Source organism: Diceros bicornis, chromosome 4 (genome assembly GCF_020826845.1).
Source record: "Diceros bicornis minor isolate mBicDic1 chromosome 4, mDicBic1.mat.cur, whole genome shotgun sequence".
Lineage (NCBI taxonomy): Eukaryota > Metazoa > Chordata > Mammalia > Perissodactyla > Rhinocerotidae > Diceros > Diceros bicornis.
Genome location: NC_080743.1, coordinates 52235691 through 52259564, shown reverse-complemented (window position 1 = coordinate 52259564; position 23874 = coordinate 52235691). Strand labels below are relative to the sequence as shown.

The 23874-nt window shown below is 45.3% G+C and overlaps 1 protein-coding gene across 7 annotated transcripts in view; it reads right to left on the bottom strand.

The window, feature by feature from the left end:
- PDE4DIP (phosphodiesterase 4D interacting protein) overlaps nt 1–23874 on the bottom strand; it is a 197309-nt gene that overhangs the window by 22491 nt on the left and 150944 nt on the right. For 3 of the 7 annotated variants that reach the window (XM_058538932.1, XM_058538931.1, XM_058538928.1), the window contains 10 exons: nt 18516–18748; nt 14713–15145; nt 13663–13855; nt 12637–12753; nt 11680–12208; nt 9986–10221; nt 8885–8936; nt 7601–7824; nt 6833–6985; nt 590–841 (listed from right to left, as the gene is read on the bottom strand). In XM_058538932.1, coding sequence (XP_058394915.1) covers nt 590–841; nt 6833–6985; nt 7601–7824; nt 8885–8936; nt 9986–10221; nt 11680–12208; nt 12637–12753; nt 13663–13855; nt 14713–15145; nt 18516–18748 — 2422 coding nt within the window. Of the gene's footprint in view, nt 1–589; nt 842–4608; nt 4795–6832; nt 6986–7600; nt 7825–8884; nt 8937–9985; nt 10222–11679; nt 12209–12636; nt 12754–13662; nt 13856–14712; nt 15146–18515; nt 18749–22039; nt 23650–23874 lie in introns of those variants that run through there. The other 4 variants (XM_058538936.1, XM_058538929.1, XM_058538930.1 and 1 more) reach the window with 4 other exon arrangements.

Below are 23874 nucleotides of genomic sequence, written 5' to 3'. Positions count from 1 at the left end.
TGACAGACTACATCAGCTGCACCATTTTGCTTTGGGCACAGTCTTTTTCTGAAGATTACAACTGTGTTACTATTGGAACTGAGCTGAATCCCAGCATGCACCTGTATAGCTCCACCTCTCCAACTGGTACAACGTCTCTTGGCCCTGACTGGGAGAGCTAGGAGTGAGAGGGAAAGACTGAACTGGGTTTTGTACACAGGATATACTTATGGGGTGAAGAGCTGGGTAGAAACAGCCTTCCTTTCTGTAACTCCTGACAGAGGGAAGAATGTCCTGTGAACACTGGTGCCTGGAATTCTGGAAGGGTCTAAGAGTAGGCTGGGAGGGGATCAGGATGCAGGGTGAATGTGAGAGCACAGAAATGGGTCCCTGACGTTCCTGGGCCCCTGCAGAGCTCCGAGGCCTTGCAGAGGGGGATGAAGGGATGCCTTAGAAAGGACTGAGCACAGACATGGCCTTGTCATTTTATCCCTACTCTGTGAGCCAGGGACTAGCAGAGGAATGCAAAGGGCCCTGCCCAGGTAGGACGGGGGTGGACTGTAAATGAAACTTCATTTCACAGGCTGACCCGCTTAGCTCTGTGCTTTACCTGTGGGTTTGGAGTTGAGCTGGTATACGGAGGAGCCTGAGGATAGGTCCCCAGACATGCTCCCTTTCTGAGGCCTCATCACATCCCACTGGCCACTGCGGCCCAGGTACCCAGGCTCCAAGATTCCGCCCAGTGGTATGGTGCCCCTCAGAGGAGAGTGGGGCAGGGCAGAGTTGAGGTAGTGGGAAGAGCTGGCTTCTAAATGGTTGCTTGGCAACATAGCTGGGGAAGGAGGATGGACGGTGCTGACACCTGGGCAGAAAGAAACATGAGTCAGAAGCACAGTATCAGAAGGGAAGGATCAACAAGGAAGTGCTTTGAAAACTGCGAAGCTCTGCCTAAGGGCCCTCTCTTCAGAAACTCCCTAATTAAGGCCAGAAACAGGAAGACCTAGGCCTCTCCTACCACTTCCAGATGTGAGTCAAGGAAGCATGTGATTGCTAAGAACAGACGCTAAAGGGGACATGTGGGATGTCAGAGATCCCAGTCCACTGTGGAACACCAATTAGATGAAGACTCATAACCTAGAGGCTATAACTTTCACTCCATGTATTTGGTAGCGTGAGACACCAAGAGGTAGGAAATGAATAAGTATCTGAAAGTCCCCAGTGTACACAAAGGAAAAGTCCAGAGGCCCCACTCCTGGGTCCGACTGTAATTCCTCATGATAGAGTCCAGGGAAGTTCCAGAAGTAGAACTCACTTCCAAAGTCAGAGGTCAAAAGTGTGATGGGATGTAGCACTGAGCATTCTTGTGAACAGGAATATTTGTTTTTCTCTCAGTACTTGCCTCCCCCAGAAGCTAACCAGCCAGTTTTTCCGTCTCTCCTTTGCAGCTGTCAGAGGAGAAATAGAGCATGAAATCCAGCTAAACATAGTGGCCCCAATTCCTCCGACTGAAGAACTCTTTGCTGAGGCTGGGGAGGTTCTACGTAAGGCCAGTGGTGATTTGGATCTCACCCAACATGATTCAAGGAACTGCAAAATGTCATCTCTCCTGTCTAAAGACTCATTGAATATTTGTCAATGGAGGGAGGTAGGATATTTCATTTCATAGTCTGATGCTTTCATAGATCCTGTGAAATCATGGGCTTTCCATTGAGTCACATCATGTCTGCTGCTATGTAAAAAGAAGCCCAACTAGGGGAGAAAGGGAGAGAGGATGGGGCCATAGTTTAGGATATTAATATTCAGAAGACTACTTTCTTTCAGAGATTATCAACATAGGCAGCAGAGTAAACAGGTAGCTCCACCTAAGCAAATAGGAGCGAGGTCATTGTTTCCTCCAACCAAGGCAAATGTCTCGGAGGGGTCAATGCAATTGGCACAGGCCAATTTTTGTCCCGATTTATAACTGGTTTTCCAATTTAGCTATATACTAGAATCACCCGGGACAATGTAATAAAAAATATACTGATGCTTGGACCCCCAGTAAGTTTGCCTTAATGGGTATGGGGTACAGCTTGGGCGCTAGAATCATCCCAACTGATTCTAATAGGCAGAAGAGTTTGAGAGGTATTCTCATGGGTCTCTCCTTCCACAATTTGCAAAATATCAGGTATTCATTAGGGTCACTGGGAGTTAAAGAGAGAGATGAAAAACGTAGGCATCTAAATTTATTTTATTTTTGTGAGGAGATCAGCCCTGTGCTACCATCTGCCAATCCTCCTCTTTTTTTATTTTTGCTGAGGAAGAGTGGCCCTGGGCTAACATCCATGCCCATCTTCCTCCACTTTATATGGGACGCCGCCACAGCATGGCTTGCCAAGCAGTGCGTCGGTGTGCGCCCGGGATCCCAACTGGCGAACCCCGGGCCGCCGCAGCAGAGCGCACACACTTAACCACTTGCACCACTAGGCCGGCCCCAATAGGCATCTAAATTTTAGTTAGGATTTAATAAAGATGTGATTTCCTACCTCTTTTGCACCTGCTTCAACTCCACCACAACACAAAGCAAAGGGGCAAATCAGTCATGGTTGTCGACAGTCAGCTTACTTTTTAACCACGGTCTTAGGAGGTTCCGAGTCTATCAGTAGCAGTGGTCAGTATTTTCTTACTCCACTCTCCCCTGGTCACATAATGCAGAGCACGTGCCCTAAACCATGCACAGACACCGGGAAGACTCTTGCACACAGAAATTTTAGCCCCACGGTGGCCTGAGAAGCTGCCATGCACCACTGTCCACTTGGTTCAAAGCAAACAAGGCGTGCTGGTAAGCGCTGGTCCCTTGGAGAAGGCGGTACTTCAGGAGAGAAAAGAAAGGGCTACAACCTTCCTTACCAAGGCTGGGACCATCCAAACTCTGGTCACTGGTTCAGACTAGATATGACTCCAGTTCAACTCACATCAACAGACCCTTTTTCATGCCCAGTGCTCTCCTTCCATCTTTCCCTTTGGACAAAAACAAACTGAGGAATGTGGAAAGGTACAGGAAAAGGAGGCAGGGAAAAGAAAAGGAATCTAGAGAACACTCTTGCCATTTTGCCATGAGACAAATTTATTATCCATCAGCTGTTGGTTCCAGAACTGCTATAATAACAAGTTCTAGGTCAGAGACACAAGCACCTTCCACTGGTCTCTAAAGAGAGGGAGAAAAGACGGTTGCTAGGGGCCTCCCGAGTTTGTTCAGCTCCATGTTCTGAGCAGGATGTCAACAAAATCCCTTTGGGTAGAAAAGTGTAATGGAAACATGGAACTGGGAGCAAAAGACCTGGATTCGACCCTCTATCCCACTTACGAGTGACCTTGAGCAAGTAACTTCACTTCCTTGAGCCTCAGTTCCCTGCTCTGGTTCTACCTACTATGAAAGTTTTGTGAGGCTCAGGTGAGACCAGGTTCACGTTGCTAGGTAAGCCTAGATTGCCGTGCCCCTGTAAAGCTGACAAGCAGAAGAGGTAGCCTCTTAAGACTTCACTGCCTGCCAAAAGGAAGATGTACAAACTCTCCTAAAGACAGGCTTAGTCTATCTGGTTCTGGAAATCAAACAGCGGGCAGAGTAGACAGTGTATCCATTTTCAGGGCTGACAAAAGAAATATGCTGGCCCTGACATTTGGGGCTTCAAGTATACAGATTTTGGGTTGTGGTCTTAGGTCACTGGACACCCTTTGTGTGGTGACCCTTACCATCAATATCTGGCTCACCCGAGCTTCTCTACAGGCACAGAATGGGGTTTTAAGGTAATTTCAGACTGCTTTATAGTTATTTTTTTAAAGCACTGCCAGAGAGCAAATTCATCATATGAGGTTCTTTTCTTATTTTTTCTAAGCTATAAGTGATCATACACAAAAAATTTTTATGAGAAGGCATCCAGCCCACATATACATCAAACCCTTTTCTAAAAGATGACTGTGCACAGTCAATGAATTCTGTGACTACATAAGATCAGTTATCTCTGGGAGTCAGAGGACAAAATTCACAATCAGGCATCACAGCCTGTGATTCTGGGTCTAGCTGACCATGAGTCACGTGTCCAGGGGCAGAAATGAACCTTATCCAACAGGAAGAGTGGCTTTGTCATCCCTTCTGAATCCCTCTACCACCACCTTTTTTGCCCCAACCTGATGATGGCAGGATCTGAACCTGATTAAAAGCATTTCACAGCAAGAGGATATAGTAGGTGTGGAAACGATCTCACTGAATGTGGCCATCTTTTTCATGGCCACTTCACCCTGCATAGGCAAGGCACACAAGCTCTCTCCCTCACCCTGCCAGTAAACACGTCACCAGTGTGTCAGGGCTTCAGCATACTTGATGGTACCCTACACTGGGAGCAATGGGAGAGGACCAGGTCCAGGGCCCGATGAACATATATACCAGTTAACTGATGAGACACACACACCAGAAAGATAACAGTAAATACACTTCCAGGAAAAGCAAGCAGAGCTACCCCTCAGTCGTCCACTGGTAACATGTACCCCTCTGCTGTGTTTTAAAATTCTGCCATCAAGCCAAAGCCATGCAGAGCAACTCGGGGCAGGGCTGCCATTCGCAAGCACACAAATGCAGCAGGAAGTGCTCACTTTCTCCCAACTGCTTCTGCAGCATCTGCAGCTCCTGCTGAGCCTCGGCCAAGGAGACCACAGGTGTCTCACAGCAGGCAGGGAGGGGAGGGCCAGCAGAGCTGAAAGGCAGGAAGCTGGGTGGAGCTGAGGGCAGTGGTGCCTGGGAGAGGCTAACCAGTGTGGGTATGGAGGGAAAATGAAGGCCTAGAAAGAGAAAGTTGGGGAGAAAGGAGACACATCATTAGGGAGAAAGTAAGAGAAAAGAATGAGTGACAGACTGAGAAGGTGAAACTATTCCCTGACCAGATGTCTCCTTGGGGAGTAGCTATCATTCTAGACGGTGCTGCCGGGATGGCTAAGAGTGATCGTTGCCATGGCTGAGGGCGATCACTGCTACCCGAGAGGCTGGCCTGGCTGACCCCTCCTCCTTCTGGCCTGGCAGGGCTATCCTGCATACACACTCTACGCTCATCTGGAAAACAATTGGCTACAGAAGGCAAGGTGGCCTAACTGTAACCCAGGCAGCCATCAGAGCCCCATCCCAGCCATCCGGGGCATGGATAGGTCAGGACAGCTGTGCCTGGATGCTCTCAAGGGCCCTGTGGTGCTGCTCCCAGCATGTGCCAGTCCTTGCCCCTGTGACAAGACTCTCCCTACACCTAGAACTCCTCGTATGAAAAAATCAGGACTCACCCTGAAGAGGGCAGGAGTGGACTAGGACTGTGGGGAAATTTGCATTACCACCGCATGCAATTCAAGACTCTGATGGAAACAAACTTCAGAATCCCAAATCAATGTGTTCATTTACCAAAGGAAAAATAGAGACCTTGGAGAAGTGACTTAGACACCGTGGCTTACAAACCTGTCTGGGCATTTGAATCACTTTGGAAAAATTCTCAATACATGCAGATTCTCAGGCCCTAATGCAGACCTACTGAATCATAAACTCTGGGAGTCAGACTAGAAAATTTGCATTTTAAAAAATCTTCACAGGTGATCATTTTGCAGCTCATTTACAGACAGCTTTTTAGGAAACTTGGAAAGTTCTGACGTCTGAATCTGTCTCCTCTTTCCTAAAAACATTTCTAAGGCAGGTAGCCCATGGAGGGAGCAGAAACCAAGACTGACCTTTGGACAATGTCTAACATGGAAGACAATGATGACACTCTAAAACACATCCCTTGCCCCAGGATGCTGACACGGTGTCAGAGCAGTACTGCAAAGACACCCAAATTGCCAAGTGACAAGCCCAGGCATCCTTCAGGGAAGGATTCTGATTTTATTACCCTTGGCCTTCTACTCTGTGACCCCAAAGCATTTATGCAGATGCCTACAGCGCTTGGGGGACAGCTTTTCCCCCTGTTTTCCTGGTCTAGCTGCTGTCTACTCTGGCCTAGACACTTTGAGCCCAGACTCAGGAAGAGTCGGACACATCCTCTTCCTTGTGATTTTGGTTGACTTGTCCTCAGGAGAGACAGGGGTGGCCAGCAGGCAAGCACCGTGCTTTCTGGGGCACCTCTACACGAGTCCAACCTCACCACAAAGAATACTGAAGACAACCAGCCAGTCGTGGTGGGGGGTAGGAGGCGAGGACAAGGTTTGCCCTTTCCCTGCCAGCTCTGGTGGGGAGCTGCGATTGAACAGCGCACCCCCTGGCAACTAAGCTGAGGCAGGTAAATGAAATACCCTATAATTGGCCCCAGGATACACACCATGTACATGTCAAAGACTGCCAGCCCATTCATTAATCCATGAATGAGAACATCTTATGAGCAGAATCTTGTCCGACTGACGATATGGAAACATCCTCAGCTATGAAGTAAGCAGCCCCACCTACTGCAGTGGCTGCTGTGCATATTAAATGGGTAACATGTATAGGGGAGCAGTAGATGTGAATTTCTTTTTGTTCTTTGTCTACTGTAATCCTGAGAGAAACATTTTGCTCTTTACTCCCCGGGATGAAATGAGAGAAAGAAATGAAAATGTTTACTTTAAAATGATTAGCCAACTACTGGTCAAAATTGGTATGCAGATCAAAGTCTGTTGTGGATTACTTATTTTTTTTAAATATTTCAACCAAAGAACAGTTAGATGCAATTAGCGAATTAGGGTAGTCTCTTGATTTTGTCTAGAATTTGATGCATATAAGCCCCTAACAGGGGAAACATTTGTCCCTGTAGAAATGTCAAACAGGCAGCTGGGGAGAGGAGATGAAGCCCCTACCCCATTGGCTGTTGCATACCTGGCTTGGCCTGGCTGGCCTCCTTGGGGGGGTTCTGGGGAGCCGGCAAGCTGATGGTGTTGCTGCTGGGTTCGGCCTTAACCCCCAGAGGTGCACTGGTTGCTGATGGTTTAGAAGATAGTACAGCAGAATGAGTCGAATGGTGGATGGAATCTATAAAACCCATGAATGAAAAAAAATGTTTCACATTCTACAGAGAACTGGAATCTTATATTTAACCAGGGGGACCAGGCAGAGCCTTGCTTTCAGGGAAAGCACCAAGCACAAGCACTGTGAGCAGTGTTCACTTCCTTGCTTGCAGACGGCTCCTTTAGTGAACAAGCCACCTTAGAGGTGATAGTGCAGCTCAGAGCAATGGCATTTCCAAAAATACCAGGCAAGACCGGCAGCACCTGTGGATACCCACAGACACTCAGGGGACACTGTTCAGGAACTACAGCCAGCAAGATCATTGCAGGAGGGAGAAGATATCCCATCTTAAAGAAGGAGGTTGGTCAGACAGATTTGTGCTCATGAGGCAGTGGGGAAGAAAACTCTGCCATGATCTTCTCACTCTCCGTATTTAGGCATGCACATGCCAGTGGAGACCCAGTAACTTACAGAGTCAGATGCAGAGCAAAGATCCTGACCCACTGGGGCCTGTGCTTCGCACTTGGTCCCACAGCTGTGTTCAGCCTGATACACACCAGAGTGGATCTATAAGGCCTGGTCATGGAAGTCTCCTCTCAGCCTAGATAAAGGTGGTACCACTCAGAAAGTGGAGGCTACCTGAGTGACCAGGTGAAGCTTTCTTCTCTTCATAGTGTGTGTACTCGCTGGCTACATCCATGTCAGAGCAGGCTTCCAGTTCATCACTCAGGAAGGAGGAGCTACTGGGAGAGCAGTGGGAGTCAGACAAGGCGTGGGTGCTGGAGGGCGTAAGGGACCGGGCATCCAGCTTGGCCTGCAGGACTTCAATCACTTTCTCCTTCTCCTGCAGCTCCCTGCTGAGCCTAGTGGGGTAAGGGAGGACAACAGGTGATACCAAGGTCACCAAGTCAGCTACTCCTGACTAAGGCACATGGGAAAAGCCACATAAGCCAAGGGGATCATTCCTGCAAAGAATAATCAAAATAACCCATCTCTGACTAGGGGTGGGGTGCGGAGGGAGGGGGAGCAACAGCTACCCAGTGCACTGGCCGCACGATACGCTGAGGACTAGCAGAAACTCAGCCAGCCATCTAACATACTGTTGCTTCAAGTGTGGTCCCCAGTACAGCTGCAGCCTAAGAACTGTTGATTACCAGTCTCCAACAAGACAAGTACAGAAACTGGAGGTAAGGGTTGAAACACATATAGCAGTTGGCATTGCCACAACATTCGAGAGCACAGTAAGTGGAATCATCTGGTTGATTGAGGAACAGACCATGTATGTGTCTGTGATGGAGTAGAAATGAAAACAAAATCAAAACACCTGGTCCTTCACCACAGCTATTCTGAGAAGAACTATGTGGTCTAAAGCACACTCATAACACAAAGGGGCTAGAACTAGTGGCCACAACGGACTCTGAGCCCACATTTTTTTGCACATTATGAGATTCTATGCAGTGACTCATTGAAAACTGAGGAGGTTCCAAATACCCCCCAGGGCTGTATTCCAGAATAATATGATTCTTCTTTCCCAAGGAAATTGGGTGGCTATTAAACTACATGCCAACTCAGCACTGGGTAAGGCATCTTGGCAAAAAGCACACCCAGGTCTTGAAACACACAGGGAAGAACAGAGGAGAACCCTGGGGATGCCAAGGACCCCGGAAACCTGGCTAGTTTAGGACAGACTGACTCTAGGTTACTAAGCCTGGAGAATAAATATGCAAATAGAAATCAACAGAATTATACCAAAAGAGAGTAAAGAATTAAGCTAAAAACACCACTAAGGTGTTCCATGAAGAAATGAATTCATTACAATCAGCATTTTCCTTTTTTTACCCCCTGATTTGTGAAGTTGCAGCCACCCTTGACCCCTTTTTGGGCCTTGTTCCTGATTCCTTTACCAATCCTGTTTTGAATTACCTGAGGGCCAGTGGCTCAAGTCCGGCTTGATCTTTCTCACTTTTATGATCCTCTGCAAACCAAATTCAGAAAGAAATAGTAAGAAATTAAACAGGTCCCACTTCACACATAAATGCAGAAGCCTACTTGGGTACAGAATAGTGACGACTCGCTGTGTGTCCAGGATATGCGGAGGAATTATTCTGAGAGGTCCAAGATTGTGTCTTCAGAGAAGAGACCTGCAGGCTCTCCTTAGCTCACCTGGCTGACCTTCCCTGACCTAGTGATTACCATCATGACTTCCTCTGCCCTAAATCAATGCAAAAAAGTTTAAAGGGCACTTGCCCAGCTTCTCTCTGCAACATCCCAGCCTCCAAGCCTGACACAGACGGACTCCCAGACGTACAGCTCTGTGTCCCATCACAGCTTTCACGCTTTCATGTAGAACCCACTCTTGCCTTCAGGAGATGACAAAACAGCCCCGTCCCACCTCTGCACCTGCCACCAAGACATGGGATGTTTGGCCCCCAAGACAGATCCTGCTGTACTCCCTGGGATGCTCTCAGGAAATTATTCCTAAATAAAGGGCTCCAATAATAACCAACATCCCTAGCCCTTGTACTATGACATTTGTGCCTAAACCATGTCCAAAAGAGCATGGTACTTTATTCATATTTGATTACATTCATGTATGATACCATGCAAAACATGAAGAAACAGAGACACCAAAAGGATAAACCATTTGCCCAAAGCAAGTTAATGGCAGTATCCAGGCTAGAGCTTGGGTCTTGCAATTCTCAGCTTAGGGCGCTTTTCACTATAAAAGGTCCTATAATCTCTTCTCTTCAATCTCTTCTCTCTTTCTCCCCTAGCACTGGATGGACACAGCCTGCTTTCCTCAAGGTCAAATTCCCTGAGTGCTGAAGTTTCTACAGGCTTCTCCAACCCTGTGTCTTCCTCCTTGATGCTCCCCACTGGCCAGTCTTGATCCTGTAATGGCCCCTGGGAAATGAAGTGGAAGCTGGACCTGGGTTAAAAGGCTGCAGTGGAAGTGTGGCGGCCACCTGGGCCTGGGGCAGTGGGAGTGAGCGAGAGTGTCCCAAAGCCCTGTGGCCAACTTACTGGTGCTGAGTTTGCTGGTGAGCCTCTCTGTCAGCTGGCTTCCCTGGGCGAGTTGCTCCCGGAAGCTCTGCCCCAGGTAGTAGTCAATGTCATTGCTCCTTAGGAGGTCCTCAAAAGATTTTACTGTATCTTTTGCATGCTGGATGAGAAGATAACAGATACCTCTCCCTTCTCGTATTTTCTGGCGTAGATAGGACAGTTCTCGGGCCTGATCCTGAATCAGGGAATCATATTTCCTAATGCAGGAAAGAATAAGAATGGAAAAGAGTGAATATTAGGTTGTGGGGGCTTCCGTAGACATTTCTGTGATAATATCTCTACGGAACTCCCCCCTAGCTGAATTCTGGCACATAAACCAAAGGAGATATTTAAAAGTAAATTCTGCTCTGACAAACTATTGCATCAAACAATTTAGTATACCACTGTTCTTCTACTGTTTTATATATGTTAGTCATATGTCCAAAGTGAATGGTTAAGTTCTGTGGGGGTAAATACAGTGCCATATTTTATAACCCTTACAGCACCAATATAGTGGACACTCACAGTTGATACTCAATAAATACCAAAAATAAATTGATTGGAATCACTTAATCCTAAGTCTGGATAGGACCTTTCATGTCTTCTATCTCAAAGACCATCTGTATTATGGCAGACTGTATTTTGCAAAGATAGCCATTACACAATCTCCCATTCTGCATGCTCTTTTGCAATATGGTTCTGCCTCTCTTTCATCAGCAGGTAGAGGCTATTCTCCACCTCCTTAAATCTGGGCAGGCTCTGTGACCACTCTGACCAAGATAATATAGTGGAAGTGACACTGTGCCAAGTCCCGGAGTAGCTCTTAAGTGGCCTGGCAACTTTTACTTCCTGTCTCTTGGAAGCCAGCTTCCACATAGAAGTGACACTACCTCAGGCACCATACTGTGAGAGGCCCAAGCCAGGAAGAGAGGTCCTGAAAGACAAGAAGCCACATGGAGAAAGAGAGAAGCCAAGGAGCACCACGTCACCAGACATGTGAATGAAGAAGCCATGTCCAGCACAGCCAGACATTTCAGATGACTCTAGCCCCAGACACCATCTGATGGCAGCTGCATGAGAGACTCAAGCGAGAGCCACCTAGCTAAGCCCAGTCAATCCACATAAATTATTCTTTGAAGCCACTAAGCTTTGGGGTGGTTTTTTACTCAGCCTGGAAGTCTACCCAGTGTTTTTCAACACAGAGTATCAATAACAATAATAATTATGGCAAATAGTATTGAGAGCTTAATATATGTTCGGCATTATTATAAGCACTTGTATAAATTCATTTAAACCTAATAACCATCCTATGAGATAGGTTCTCTCATTATCCTCATCTAATAGGTAAGGAAATAGGCTCAGAAAGACTAAGTAGGTTGCACAGCTAGTAAGTACCAGAGCTAGGATTCAAATCCAGGCAGTCTGACTCCAGTTTCACTACTATACCACATATCCTGTCACGTTATGAATAGATTCCAAAGAGGAAATCCCAGAGACCTGGGATCTCCAGGAGGGCCTGGCCTACCTGTCCTTTATTCAGATCTACGTCTACCATGTAAAGAAGGGCTCTTCTGATTGCCCTGAGGGTTCTCTCTTCCACCTGCCCAGGCTACCCTACTTCAAACACAAACTTAGACAACATCAATCAAGTAAGGGCCCAAGAGGGCCCTCCTTACCCAGGCCACGAGGCTGATCTTAGCTCCTCGGCCAGCTTTCCTTCCAGTCCAGTTTTTGGGAGCTGGGCCTCCAGCTGGGACACTCTCTGGATCAAACTCTCCAGATCCTTTTTAGCCTGAAGCCCTGGAGGGTAGAAAGCCCCAGTGCCATCAGACAGCCACCCCTCATCCTCGTCAGTGACACTATGAGGTGAAGATCCCCCAAGGATGCCAACGGCCTTCAGCTTTCGGGGTCTCTCCAGACTAGATGAATAATCGCTTGTAACAGAGAGGGACCGGACCCGGCTCTTGAGGTTTTGAATGACCTTGTTGGCATTTTGCAGCTGGGTCTTCAGATCTTTGATGTCCTTACGTAGGACAGAGATGTCTTCTGACTTTCCATATGCCTGGAACTCCTCCTGCTTCCCTAGCTGGTTCTCCAAGGGCTTCTTCCCAGGGGGGCTGGCCAGCGTCGAGTCCAGCTGTCCCTGCTCAGAGCACGGCCCCTCCATTAGGACTGTTTCCCTGATGCTGTTGTGCTCCTCACACTCTGAGAAAAGACAAAGGCATCTTCCTGAATAAAGCTGGGCCTGCCGCTGGAGCCACTCCCTTAATAGTCTTTTTATCATGGAAAAACAATTTTTTTTACTTATGGTTTGCATATCCCTAAAAGCTCATCTGGTCTTTTCATTAATAAGTAGGCCTTAATGTTTTTTTCTATAATAATCAATTGGATAGAATTTTTTTTTTTATTAACAGCAGTATGCTGAAAACTAACTGTAGAAATTCAAACTCACACTCAGCCTCATTTGGGGCAAGAGTTCTCCTCCAAACTTCCTGTCCCTCTCTGGTCCTGTGTCCCCTTCAGTCTACAACACCCCCTCACCCCTCCTCATCAGGTCTGGGACTGGCCAACAGCACCCAGAGATGAAGGCTGACCCGAGGGAGGGAAGGTGAGCCCCACACTTGTACTCTTACCGGGACTGGGGCTCTCCTCCCGCTCAGCTTCGTTCTCACTTCGGCCACAAGTCTCATAGCCCAGATCCTGGAGGTCCACCTGGACCTGCTTGCTGTCCTGCTTCACCAAGGACTCACCTGCTCAGGAAGAGACAGAGGGTGTTACACGGTATCTGAATTTCCCACATACACCCTCAACCTCAGTGGCACATATCCTCACCCACAGGGGGCAGGGAGGTGAGATCCAAAGTGGGATAGATGCTTCTTTGGACTCATGTTGGAGAAGAGATCACCCACTCCAGGCAGCATGACCTCCCTCCACCAGGATAAGTCTGTTTGCCATTGATGGTCTCACCTACAGATAACCTAGGCTTAGTTGGGACCAGACATCTTTCAGTAGGGTATTACTATCATCTCTAGAAGCCCCAGTGAAACTAGCAAGTGCTTTGTTTATAGGGCTCAGTAAATGTTTGAATGCAGTTGAACTAATTTAGTCTCAAGACATCTAGATCTGCATTGTCCAGTAAGGTAGCTACTAGCCACATGTTACTATTTTATAACAAATAAGTTAACATTAAATAAAACTTCAAATTCCTGAGTTGAACTAGCCACACTTCATGTGCTTCATAACCACATGTGATATAGATATAGAACATTTCCATCACTGCAGGACGTTCTATTAGAAAGTGCTAATTCTAGACCAACAATGATGATATACTTTTGTAGAATCTGATGTAGTACAAAGAGGAGCAGAAGAAAAACCATCAGCATATGTTAAGAGGGGTAAGGCAGTTCGTTGACTCTACCACAAATGAGCAAACCTAGAAGTTAACCCATTTCCTCCCTATACTCTTACTGCAAACTTGCCTTATTCCTTTATTCTTCTCTGCCATCTGCAAAATGAAGCTAAATATCCACTTCCACAACTCTAGGACTGTGGTCAGGATTAAATTTGTTTTGAGGCTGGGGAAGAAAAGTGAAGTCTGCCAAGCAGGTAGCTTCTCATGGGGGAGACAGACACTTTGGTGATGTGAACTGAAGACTTACTGAACATGACTCTGTACTTCTCCAGCTGGTTGGCCTGGGCAAAGACAGTGGCTTCTGATATCAGCAGCTTTTCCTGAAGATCTTGATAGCGCTGTCTGCATTGTGCCAGCTGGGAGCACAGGTGCTTGGTGGATCCTGGGAGGCTCAATTCTGACTGAGGCCCAGGGTCCCGGGCCTGGGGTTGGTTATCCAGCTGTGAAAAGAGCCAGCACAGGATCAGGGAAGTCTGAGGTCCTCCCCCATGCAGTGATGGCCACTTTCCCTTGTGAAGCCTGTGGACTTGATTCATGTGTCTCCCACAGCACTCCTTAGGCCATTTGGCAGTTACTTGCTTTCCAGACTGAGCTCCTAGAGAGCTGGGGTAATGTTTTATTCATCTCTGTATCTACAGCACATAGCACTGTGTCAGCTCAGTCTACTGAGGAGCTCTCAGTAAAAGTTTGTTCAGTGGTTGAAAAGAGAAGGGATGGAAACCTCCACTTGTCTCTTCCAGCATTCCTGCCCCCATTGTCCTCTCAGAATCCTCTGCATTCTCCAGTTTACTTAATCCTCAGCAAAGACCCTTCCCTTGAAAGGATCCTGATAACTCCTTCTGAGGCTCAGGGATAGACACCTGTAATGAGCTGTGACAAAAATGGCAGTGATAAGGAAGAGATGTTATTACACACCACCTGTCTGGGCTGCCTTAAGACCCCATGCATCCTATTGAAATGATCCGTGTTTGTGCCATCTTTCCCCACCATAGTGAGTACCTGAAGGACAGAGTCCAGGTCTTGTTGACCACTGCCAATGCCTAGTGTGTTATGTGGAAAATTAAGCACTCAAGAAACATTAATGGAAAATTAATTACTCAAGTAATACTTATCAGATAATGCTGTAAAAACATTTCTAAAGGCTGAATGTGTGAGGAATATTATTACCATTGCTTGCGGTGCAAAGGTGCCCTTCCCTTAGTACCTCCTGACCCACAGGGCAGAATTGCTTAAGGTAAAAACTGACATTTCCAGCCCTTCTCCAAGGGTCTTTCATTCCATCTAGGCCCACACTTACTTGGTGGGCATTCACTCCGAGGGCAGACCCAAGGTCAAGGCACTGGGGTCTGGGGCAGGGCCTCATAGTCACGTCCTCCTCTTGGCGTTGGTGCTTCCCAGGAGAACAAACAAGCTCTGTGTTCATTCTGTCGATCTCCCTGGCCAGGTGCACAAGGAGCTCTGGACTGAGTTTACTATTCCCTTCCTTGCCGCTCAGCACCAGCTGTTCTTTGAGGAGGTTAATGACGTTGTGGGCATTCTTCAGTTTTCCCTGGAGCTTTCTGAACTCAGCCTGAAGGCTATTCTCATTCAGACCCCCTTTGGCTACCACAGTCTCCACCATCACCTCGCCCTTCTCATTGTCTTCCTCAATCTCCCATCCATCAGACATTGCTTCTCCCATCTGCTCTTTCAGCTCTGCATTCTCAAGGCAAAGGCTCAGCATGGTGTTCCTGCAAAAAACATATACAATCAGGGGCCGGGTCTGGTCTTGGCCCCTTTTACCCACATCTCAGTCCATCAGAGACTCAGAGATACCCCAGACCATGAAGCAACCTCAGAGACCTACAACAACTCCCTTATTTTATAGAGCAGACAACCAACGCTCAGGAAGAATAAGAGACTCGCCCTCGTTCACACAGCTACTTGGCGGCAGTACTATCACTAAAACTCGTGGACTCAAGACACCTGGTCTAGTTGTCTTTACCCATGCCATGCAGCCTCATGTTCTAATTTTCAGCGGCCTCTGGAATAACAAGAGTACTTACACTTTTTAGAAAAAAATAAGAAGGACCTTGCTGGGACAAATTTATTATTATGGATTCTAGAGTTCTATTAATTATCATCAGTCGGTTTTCAACCATTAGATGAGAAATAGAGATCTAGGAACACAGAAGAAATAATTAATACTAATCAGAACTACAATCAAATGTGCTTATGTAATTATTTGCTTTACACCTGGTTCCTGTAATAGGTCATCTTTATGAGAGCAGAGACTCTGTCCTATTCATCCTGTATCCCCAGAGCTTCCACAGTCCCTGCCACATAAAACATTCATATTTGTTGAAAAATTAAAATGGACTAAATAACTAATTTTCACCATGACATTCTAGACCCACCCTTTCCTCCCACCCAATCCTTCATTATGGTTGGGTGGAAGCAATAAAAACATGGCTTTAACAAGGCAATTCACTTAAATAGGCAATTCACTTAACCACTTTGAGCCTCAGTCTCCTTTTATATAAAATGAGCATTATAACACTTACCTAGTGGAGTTATTGGATGCTTAAATGAAATTACATATATGGTATGGTTAGCTCAGGGTCTGCAACAGAGAAGTCATTTAATTCTGCTGCACTAGCTGAAGGCCTGAGGAATACTAACATCAGAATCCTACGAGGCGGGGCCGGCCCCGTGGCTTGGAGGTTAAGTGCGCGCGCTCCGCTGCTGGCGGCCCGGGTTCGGATCCCGGGCGTGCACTGACGCACTGTTTCTCCGGCCATGCTAAGGCCGCGTCCCACATACAGCAACTAGAAGGATGTGCAGCCGTGACATACAACTATCTACTGGGGCTTTGGGGGGAAAAAATAAATAAAATAAAATCTTTAAAAAAAAAAGAATCCTATGAGGTGCTTGTTAAGAAAGCTTTAGAGCTAAGGCCTATGAATCTACATTTTACTTAAGTTCCATAGGTGATTCTTAAGGATGCTGAATTGAGAACCACTGACTAGAAGAGGCAAAGGAACAAGTACAGTCGTGTGCCACATAACGATGTTTCAGTCAACGACGGACCACATATATGATGGCAGTCCCATAAGATTAGTAGCATACAGTCTAGGTGTGTAGTAGGCTATATCATCTAGGTTTGTGTAAGTACACTCTATGACATTCGCACAACGACAAAATTGCTTAACAACGCATTTCTCAGAATGTATCCCCGTCTTTAAGCAACACATGACTGTAATTCACAATCTGAAGGATCAGCAGTTGGCTATGCCCTTAGATTGGGTTTCTCAGAATCCTGAAGTCTTGGACCATGAGCAGAGCTTGTCAAGTGTGAATCAAGGAAGAAAATACTTCAGGACATAGGAATCAGACAGACTATATAAAAGTTTCCTCAATGAATAAAAAGGCGACAGGTATTTTACCAAAACTGAGGTGTAAGGGGGAGAAAAAGGGGCACATGTGTAGTATAGAAAAGAATATTTAATTTTATTTTTGGTAAGGAAGATCGGCCCTGAGCTAACATCTGCCAATCCTCCTCTTTTTTGCTGAAGGAGACCGGCCCTGGGCTAACATCCATGCCCATCTTCCACCACTTTATATGGGACGCCGCCACAGCATGGCTTGACAAGCGGTGCGTTGGTGCGCGCCGGGGATCAGAACCGGCAAACCCCGGGCCGCCACAACGGAGCACGCACGCTCAACCCCATGCGCCACCGGGCCAGCCCAGAAAAGAGTATTTAATATTATCTTATAACTTTATGTTTTGGGGAAAACCTCACTGTTTTCACAACACAAACTAATGAAAGAAAAGTTCAACAAAATCTCAGAAGATGGCCAATGCTTTAGATAGATTCTATCTTCTACATTATTGGTGATTCTTAAGGTTGGGTGGAGAGTTACATGAGAGTTTCAGGTTAGTAACTCTGGAGAAAAAAGAAAATACTCCACAAGGGTATCTACGTTGGGTTTGATTGTACATTCAACTGTAGGATCAAAAGAGATGCACTGTTCTTACCCATGACAGCTCAACGAATTTTACATATGACAAACCTTAAGCAAAACTTCTGCTCTAACTAAGTAGAATTTAAGGAAAGAAATACCAAGATAATTCAGAGTAAAAGAACCAGCATTAAGAATGATCACAAGAATATTTCAAAAATTGTTTGAGAAAGTATATAGTAAAGAAGAAAAGGTTTAGATTTTAAAAATTGGGAGCTGGGGATCTAGCCATGAACTATTATGCAACCTTGAGCAAGTTACTAGAACTTTTTAGGCCTGAGTTTCCTCAACTACGAAACAAGGACATTAGGCTAGATGCCAAGGTCCTCTTCAGTGCTAATCTTATTCTATAATTCAGGGACGTTTAAGTGGCACATAATAGGCAGGGAAACAACAGCGCATGCATGAGAAGTTGTACATCTGCGCAGTTGTGTACTAAACAACAGGCCATGATGATCACAACCCTCAGGGATGAGTGAATAAATGGATTAGCCCTACATTAACAGCATGTTCCCCAAGCATCGTTTGAAAAAAAGCCATTAAAGAGAGAGTGGCCAATCTAGCCAATTAATCAGCTATTTACCACTTTTGTAAAGTTAATAAAATAGCAGAGATTATTAAACTTGCTATTTCATGATTTAGGGATTTATGTTGTTGAGAGAGAGCTGAGAGGAGATGGAGGAGCCCCTGTATAAATCCTCCTCCCTCATGGACTGTTCTGGTTCTGCATACAGCAGTGAAGCAACTTGGGTGGCAGAAGACTCTTTAGTTCAAGTCAATTCAAAAGAGCAATACCAGTCATACAACTAGGAGATTTCCACTCATGACTGTCACATGTATGGCTAACAACGGGCATTATTATATTGAATTAACACCAGATTTATTTGAGTAATTTGAATGGTAACTATTGATAATCACCATTATGCAATATTATCAACTTTTCTCTAAAGAATTTGTAGAACCATTAATGCATGGAGCCTGGGATGTGGAGCAAGAAGCCCCATGGCAGCATGAATGCCTTGGCTGCAGCAAGGTGAGTCCCTTGGCTATGGTGGCCTCTCAATCGGCAGGCTCCCCTTCCCTGGGGGAATGTCCTACCTGATGTGGGCCACAGAGGAGAATCCTGCTTCCTCAATTTGAGCCTTTAGCTCCTTCAGTTCCCCCTCAGCCTTCCTCTTCTCCTCTAAGTGCTGATGCATCTCAGCCCTTAGGTGGAGCATTTCCTCCTGAAGATCCCTGTTACTGTCCCCTCCTGTCGGGGAAGAAGGAGGAAGAGATACGCCCTGGGTCTCCACAGCTGCCAGGCTTTTCTCCAAAGCCACCTTGATGAGCTGAAAGAAAATGATGGTTTAAAGAAGTTAGGTCATTAAAGAGGATCCAAGAGGAACATCAAATCACAAAGGCAGCCTTAGTGGGAACAAAAAAGGCAGACCTAAAATAAGCCCCCCTAAGGACTTCCTCAGGCATAAGGGCCCTGGAGACCAGTTTGGGAGGGGTGGACACCAGGCGAGCAGGGAGAATTGCTGCCATGGGCAGGAAGAGGAATATCCAGAGGTGGGTGAGAAAAAAACACAAGCACATATTAAATTAAAAACAAATGAGGTGTAAACAGAACTGGAGAGTGTGGATGCTGTGATTCTTCTCTTCCTGAGGAGACAGAGTTCCCCCAGAGTCTTCTTACAAGTCAGGAAGCTTCATCAGCTCCACAACACTTGAGTCCTTGATTGCAAAGATCACAGCTCGAGACACCAGTGCTCAAATCCTGAGTCAGTGTCTGTAACTCAGATTCCAAAGAGGATGACAGAGGGAGGACTCAGGCACTCAGGAGTCAAGAGTCACAGTCACCGAATTAGAATATGGGCAGAGCTACAGGTAAGACAAAGCAAGCTTAATTTCATTGGCAGCAGGAGTATCATACCCTCCAACTACTGAGAAGTTCAAGTGAGGCCACCTGCCCAGCAGCCAATTTCGCTAGTTGGATATTACCCTATGCTGACGCTGCCAGCCAAACTCTACACATCTAAGCAGGTGAGAAGAAAACAAGGCAGAAACAATTTCCCAACTCTTTTCTTTTTTTTTTTTTTTTGAGGATCCTCTTGAAGTTACTCTTCAATGTTTCAACTAAAGTAGATCACATAGTTTTTCCTCAAATGAGAATTTTTTAACTTTAAGACTTTCTTATTGTTCATCTTAGGCTCCTTTCCAGTTTTTCCCACGCTTTTAAAAGTCTACAAACCAAAACCTACATAGGATCATCTACTCAGTGTATGACTAAGTATTTCAGTACAAAGATTTCTTGCCTGTCTGTCCAATATTAGTATTAATACACCCCAATATCATGTTGGCTTCTTTTTCCTCTCAGTGGCAGCACTTTGGGGTTTTACTTAACTTCAGGTCTGTTTAGACCTCCCAATTTTCCATCTCTCTCCCTCAGCTATTTCTGGGTTATGTCGTTTTCTTTTATCTCTATAAATAATGTGACTTGTAGTTGTTACTTATAAATTGATTCTGGCTATACAGAATCATTTCCCAATTATCAAAGTCATCAAAATATTTGATGTGTGTCTCCATAAATCCTGTAGTGGCCACTTGATTAGGGATGACTTGTAGAATTAATTATATGCTTTATACCTTCATTTAGGTCACAAATATATTGAACAGAACAGAGCCTAGAGCTGCTTAAATGGATCAATGATTGATAGAGCTGCTTGGCCTCGCACAAAGCCATTGACTTTTGCTTTTGACCTTGTAACAGAGCATGGTAAAATCTAGCCCATGGGAATGTGGTGGGGCTGAGTCACAGCACGTATGTGCAATGGCGTTTAGTGACATAGCGGTTGAGGTTGTGAGAAAGAAAGAAAGAAAGAGATGCGCAGGCACATTTCCTAGGCATTCCTGGGCTTGTAAGCCTGAGATCTGGGAGCCTCTTGGGAATGTCTGTCTCTACGGCTCTGCTGTCAGGCTTAGACTGGTGGCCACCTCTGCATGTGCCACCAAGCATTTGTGACAAAATAAAGGAAGGGGGACTGGCTAAAACCACTTTTGAAAGTTCATGACCTCACCTCTCATTTAAACTATGTGACTTTATCTTTCTACATAAACTCTTTCCAACTAACTCAACTAAAATAAACATTGCTATCAGCTTTGAATATGGGCACAACATTTATTATTTCTAAACCTTAAGAGTTCCTTCTGCTTAAAAATAATGTCTAACTTTAATGATACCTATCTATTTTTAAAGTGCCTTCTGGATGTACATTATCTTCTTCTATTGATTTAAATATACCTAGTTTCTTTAAAAAGAAAAAATTAAGACCCACAGAATATTAATACCAGAAGGGACCTTAAGGTCCATCTGGTTTAATTTCCCACTTTAAAATGAGAAAATAGAGATCTGATTTGTTCCCAGGCTAATTTGGGTTTTCCTATTTCCATGTCAAAGGGAACTTATTTTGGCTAACTTGTCTGCAAAATTTCAATGTAAATGCATGAAAAGTGACTCAGGATCTAGCCTTTTTACTAGTTTTTCTTTATCATCTATGGAAAGTTAATATTTCTATTTTTTTCCCCCAAATAAAACCCCAGGGTTTCCAGTATGTATGGTGGTAGTATTACTCCTTTAGGTCTATTGTTAATGATATCTCTTATAGGTTTTTCCTTTTTTCACATTTCCTAATTCATCTGTTCTATTGCTTCCATGGTATAATTCAGCTTTTTTGTGTGCTGGGTTTCCATTTACCCCACAGAGGTCTATGTGCAGATCTGAACTCTTGTTTGAACAGAGTTGTTTTGTTTTTACCCTATTGCATCCTATCTCTCACATCTCTCTCTCTCTTAGTCAGTTCTCAGACAGCATTAAGGGTATTAAAAATGGTCTTTTCTCAAATTCATAACAGAAGTCTACAGACTTCTTTCTCCTTTGTATTTTCTTTTTTTTTTGGTGAGGAAGATCAGCCCTGAGCTAACATCCATGCCAATCCTCCTCTGTTTGCTGAGGAAGACTGACCCTGAGCTAACATCCATACCAATCTTCCTCCACTTTTATGTGGGACGCTGCCACAGCATGGCCTGACAAGCGGTGCATCAGTGCGTGCCCGGGATCTGAACCTGGGCTGCCCTCAGCGGAGCGTGTGCACTTAACCACTACACCATGGAGCCAGCCCCAACCCTTCTTTGCATTTGAATCTTGATTCTTGATTAACTTTTCTCCATTATAAAAGCTCAAATGAAAAAAGGCAATGATTGATTTCGTTTCTTTCACAGGAATTTCCTAAGTACTTATTATAGATCTTACATTTGCTTGAGAATGGAATTTTGTGGGAGATATCTGGAAAAATTATCATCATGGTGAGACCTGAGATTTCCTGTGGTCAGTGAGTCCAAAAGTAAGGACAAAGCAACTTGGTCTGGCCAAAAGGTGGTTCTTGCCTTGGAAGGAACACAAAATTGCATGTGTTTGTTAGGGGAAGTGTATATGCTTGAGGTGGGAAGGTAGCTTGGTGTTTAGAATAAAGTGTACCTTCCAAGGACACAACAAGGAGGAACTTGGAGCCTAATCTTAAGGGACCATTTCCCTGGAAACCAGCAAACACATTTTTGAGAATCTGGACACAAAATAGTTATGGCAAAACAAGCTTTATTTAGTTGGTAGCAGAAGAGTCACACCCTCAAACTCCAAAGAAGAGGAAGTAAATTTACAATGATTTCACACACCAAGGTTCGTCCAACCAAAACTGAAGATTGATTTTCAAGGAAAGGTGATGGAAAGAAAAATGATGCTTACCCAAGATATTCTTCATCCAGCAGTTATATACTTTGTCTATCATGAGTCAAGCCCCAATCCAAAGATTTGTTAACTAGTAATTTATTAAGTATCTCCTATGCCAAGTAATAGGGCAGATATTGCAAGAGAAATACAAATGCCCCAGTGTAAAAGTTTATTCCAGAGTTGAATTGACCTCAAAATGTGGTCTGGTCATTTTCTCTATGCTAGGCTATTGGAAAGATGGTTAAGGAAGAAATGACTTTACAAACCAGTTTGCCTACAACTGAGAATTAGAGCAAAGGACTCACACTACCAGGGATAGTTTAGATGGTGTCAATCAGGATCTGGCTCTCTCCATATCTGTGTCTCCTGTTCATTTATACTGAAGTTAATCCTGTCCCACATGACATCCCAATCTAGGTCTGTCTTAAAGTAGACATTCGTTTATCCTGCAGATCCCTCTCTCTCACCCAAGGTCCTCAATAAAATCAGAGAGTGAGAGCAGAGGGATCTGTCTGGAGCAGCAGTAGTGTACATAATTAAAGTTAGGAGCATCAGTTAGGAGGACTCAGAAGCTCTTCAAGCAAAAGGAAAAGTGGAGCTCATGCAGGAACTCAAGGAAGAAGTAAAGATCAGGTATGGCTAGAGCAACAAAAAGGGGATCTTGGTAGAAAATAAAGAAAATGTCTTGAGGACATGTGGTATCCCAGACAACTACTCATGTCCTCAAGAGCCAAAGACTGTGCCAAATCCTGTGACATTTGTAGACTGCTCACTTGAGCCCTTTTTGTTGGTTTATTAGATGTCTCCTCTTTTTCTTATGCAGGAGATGCAGAGGCAGACCCAGAAAGCTCATTTCCCCTACAGTTTTCCTACTAGCTCCAAAGCCCAGCTATTTCTGCAGAAGGACAGGTACCAATGACCAACTTTCTCCTTAACAACATGGCACAAACACGGTCCATCTAGGAAATGTGATTGATAAATGTCACGGCAAGGTGAAGACACATAGGGGTTCCAGTGAGTGCTATGGAATCACTATCAGTGACTTAATTTCTGAGGTCCACGATATTTAACTCTTGAGCTTGAGAACATGCTGGTTACACCATCACTGCTGATTGGTGGGAACAGTGTTTCAGCCTTAGGTACCAAGTCTTGAGGTTTGAGAGGGCTTGCTCTTGAAGTGTCATCTGCTGGACATTGACATGTCACAACTTGGGTGGTTTATCAGGTTGCCCAACAAAGTTCTCTTTCGTGTAATGAGATTTCACTGAGAATGATCCCTGCTTTGGAAGCCTTCTGATCCTGTTGCAGTTTCTCAGAGAGCACTCTCTTGAAGCAGGCTAGGCCTGCCACTTCCCCAAGCAGCCCTTCGATGACTCCCTGTCTTCTGTGGTTTGTTTCAGTTACAAAAGCCCAAGAGAGGAAGTGTCCATGATCTTGTAAGTAAAAATTCTTCTGAAGTTATAGCTATAGACGGTACATGGGGGCAAAGGTGGGTAGGAGGGGGCAGGGAGCAGGAATAAGAGATAGGAGTAAAAACAAAAGGGTGGATTGGAGAGAAAAATGGAGTGAGGATAGGGGTTGGCAAGGTAGCTAGGAAGCTCAGGGAGGGCAAGAAGACGACTAGGATGTGGTTTATATAAAAAGAAAGCTTCTCACTCTAGGTCCACAAGGGCTGCAGGAGACCACAGA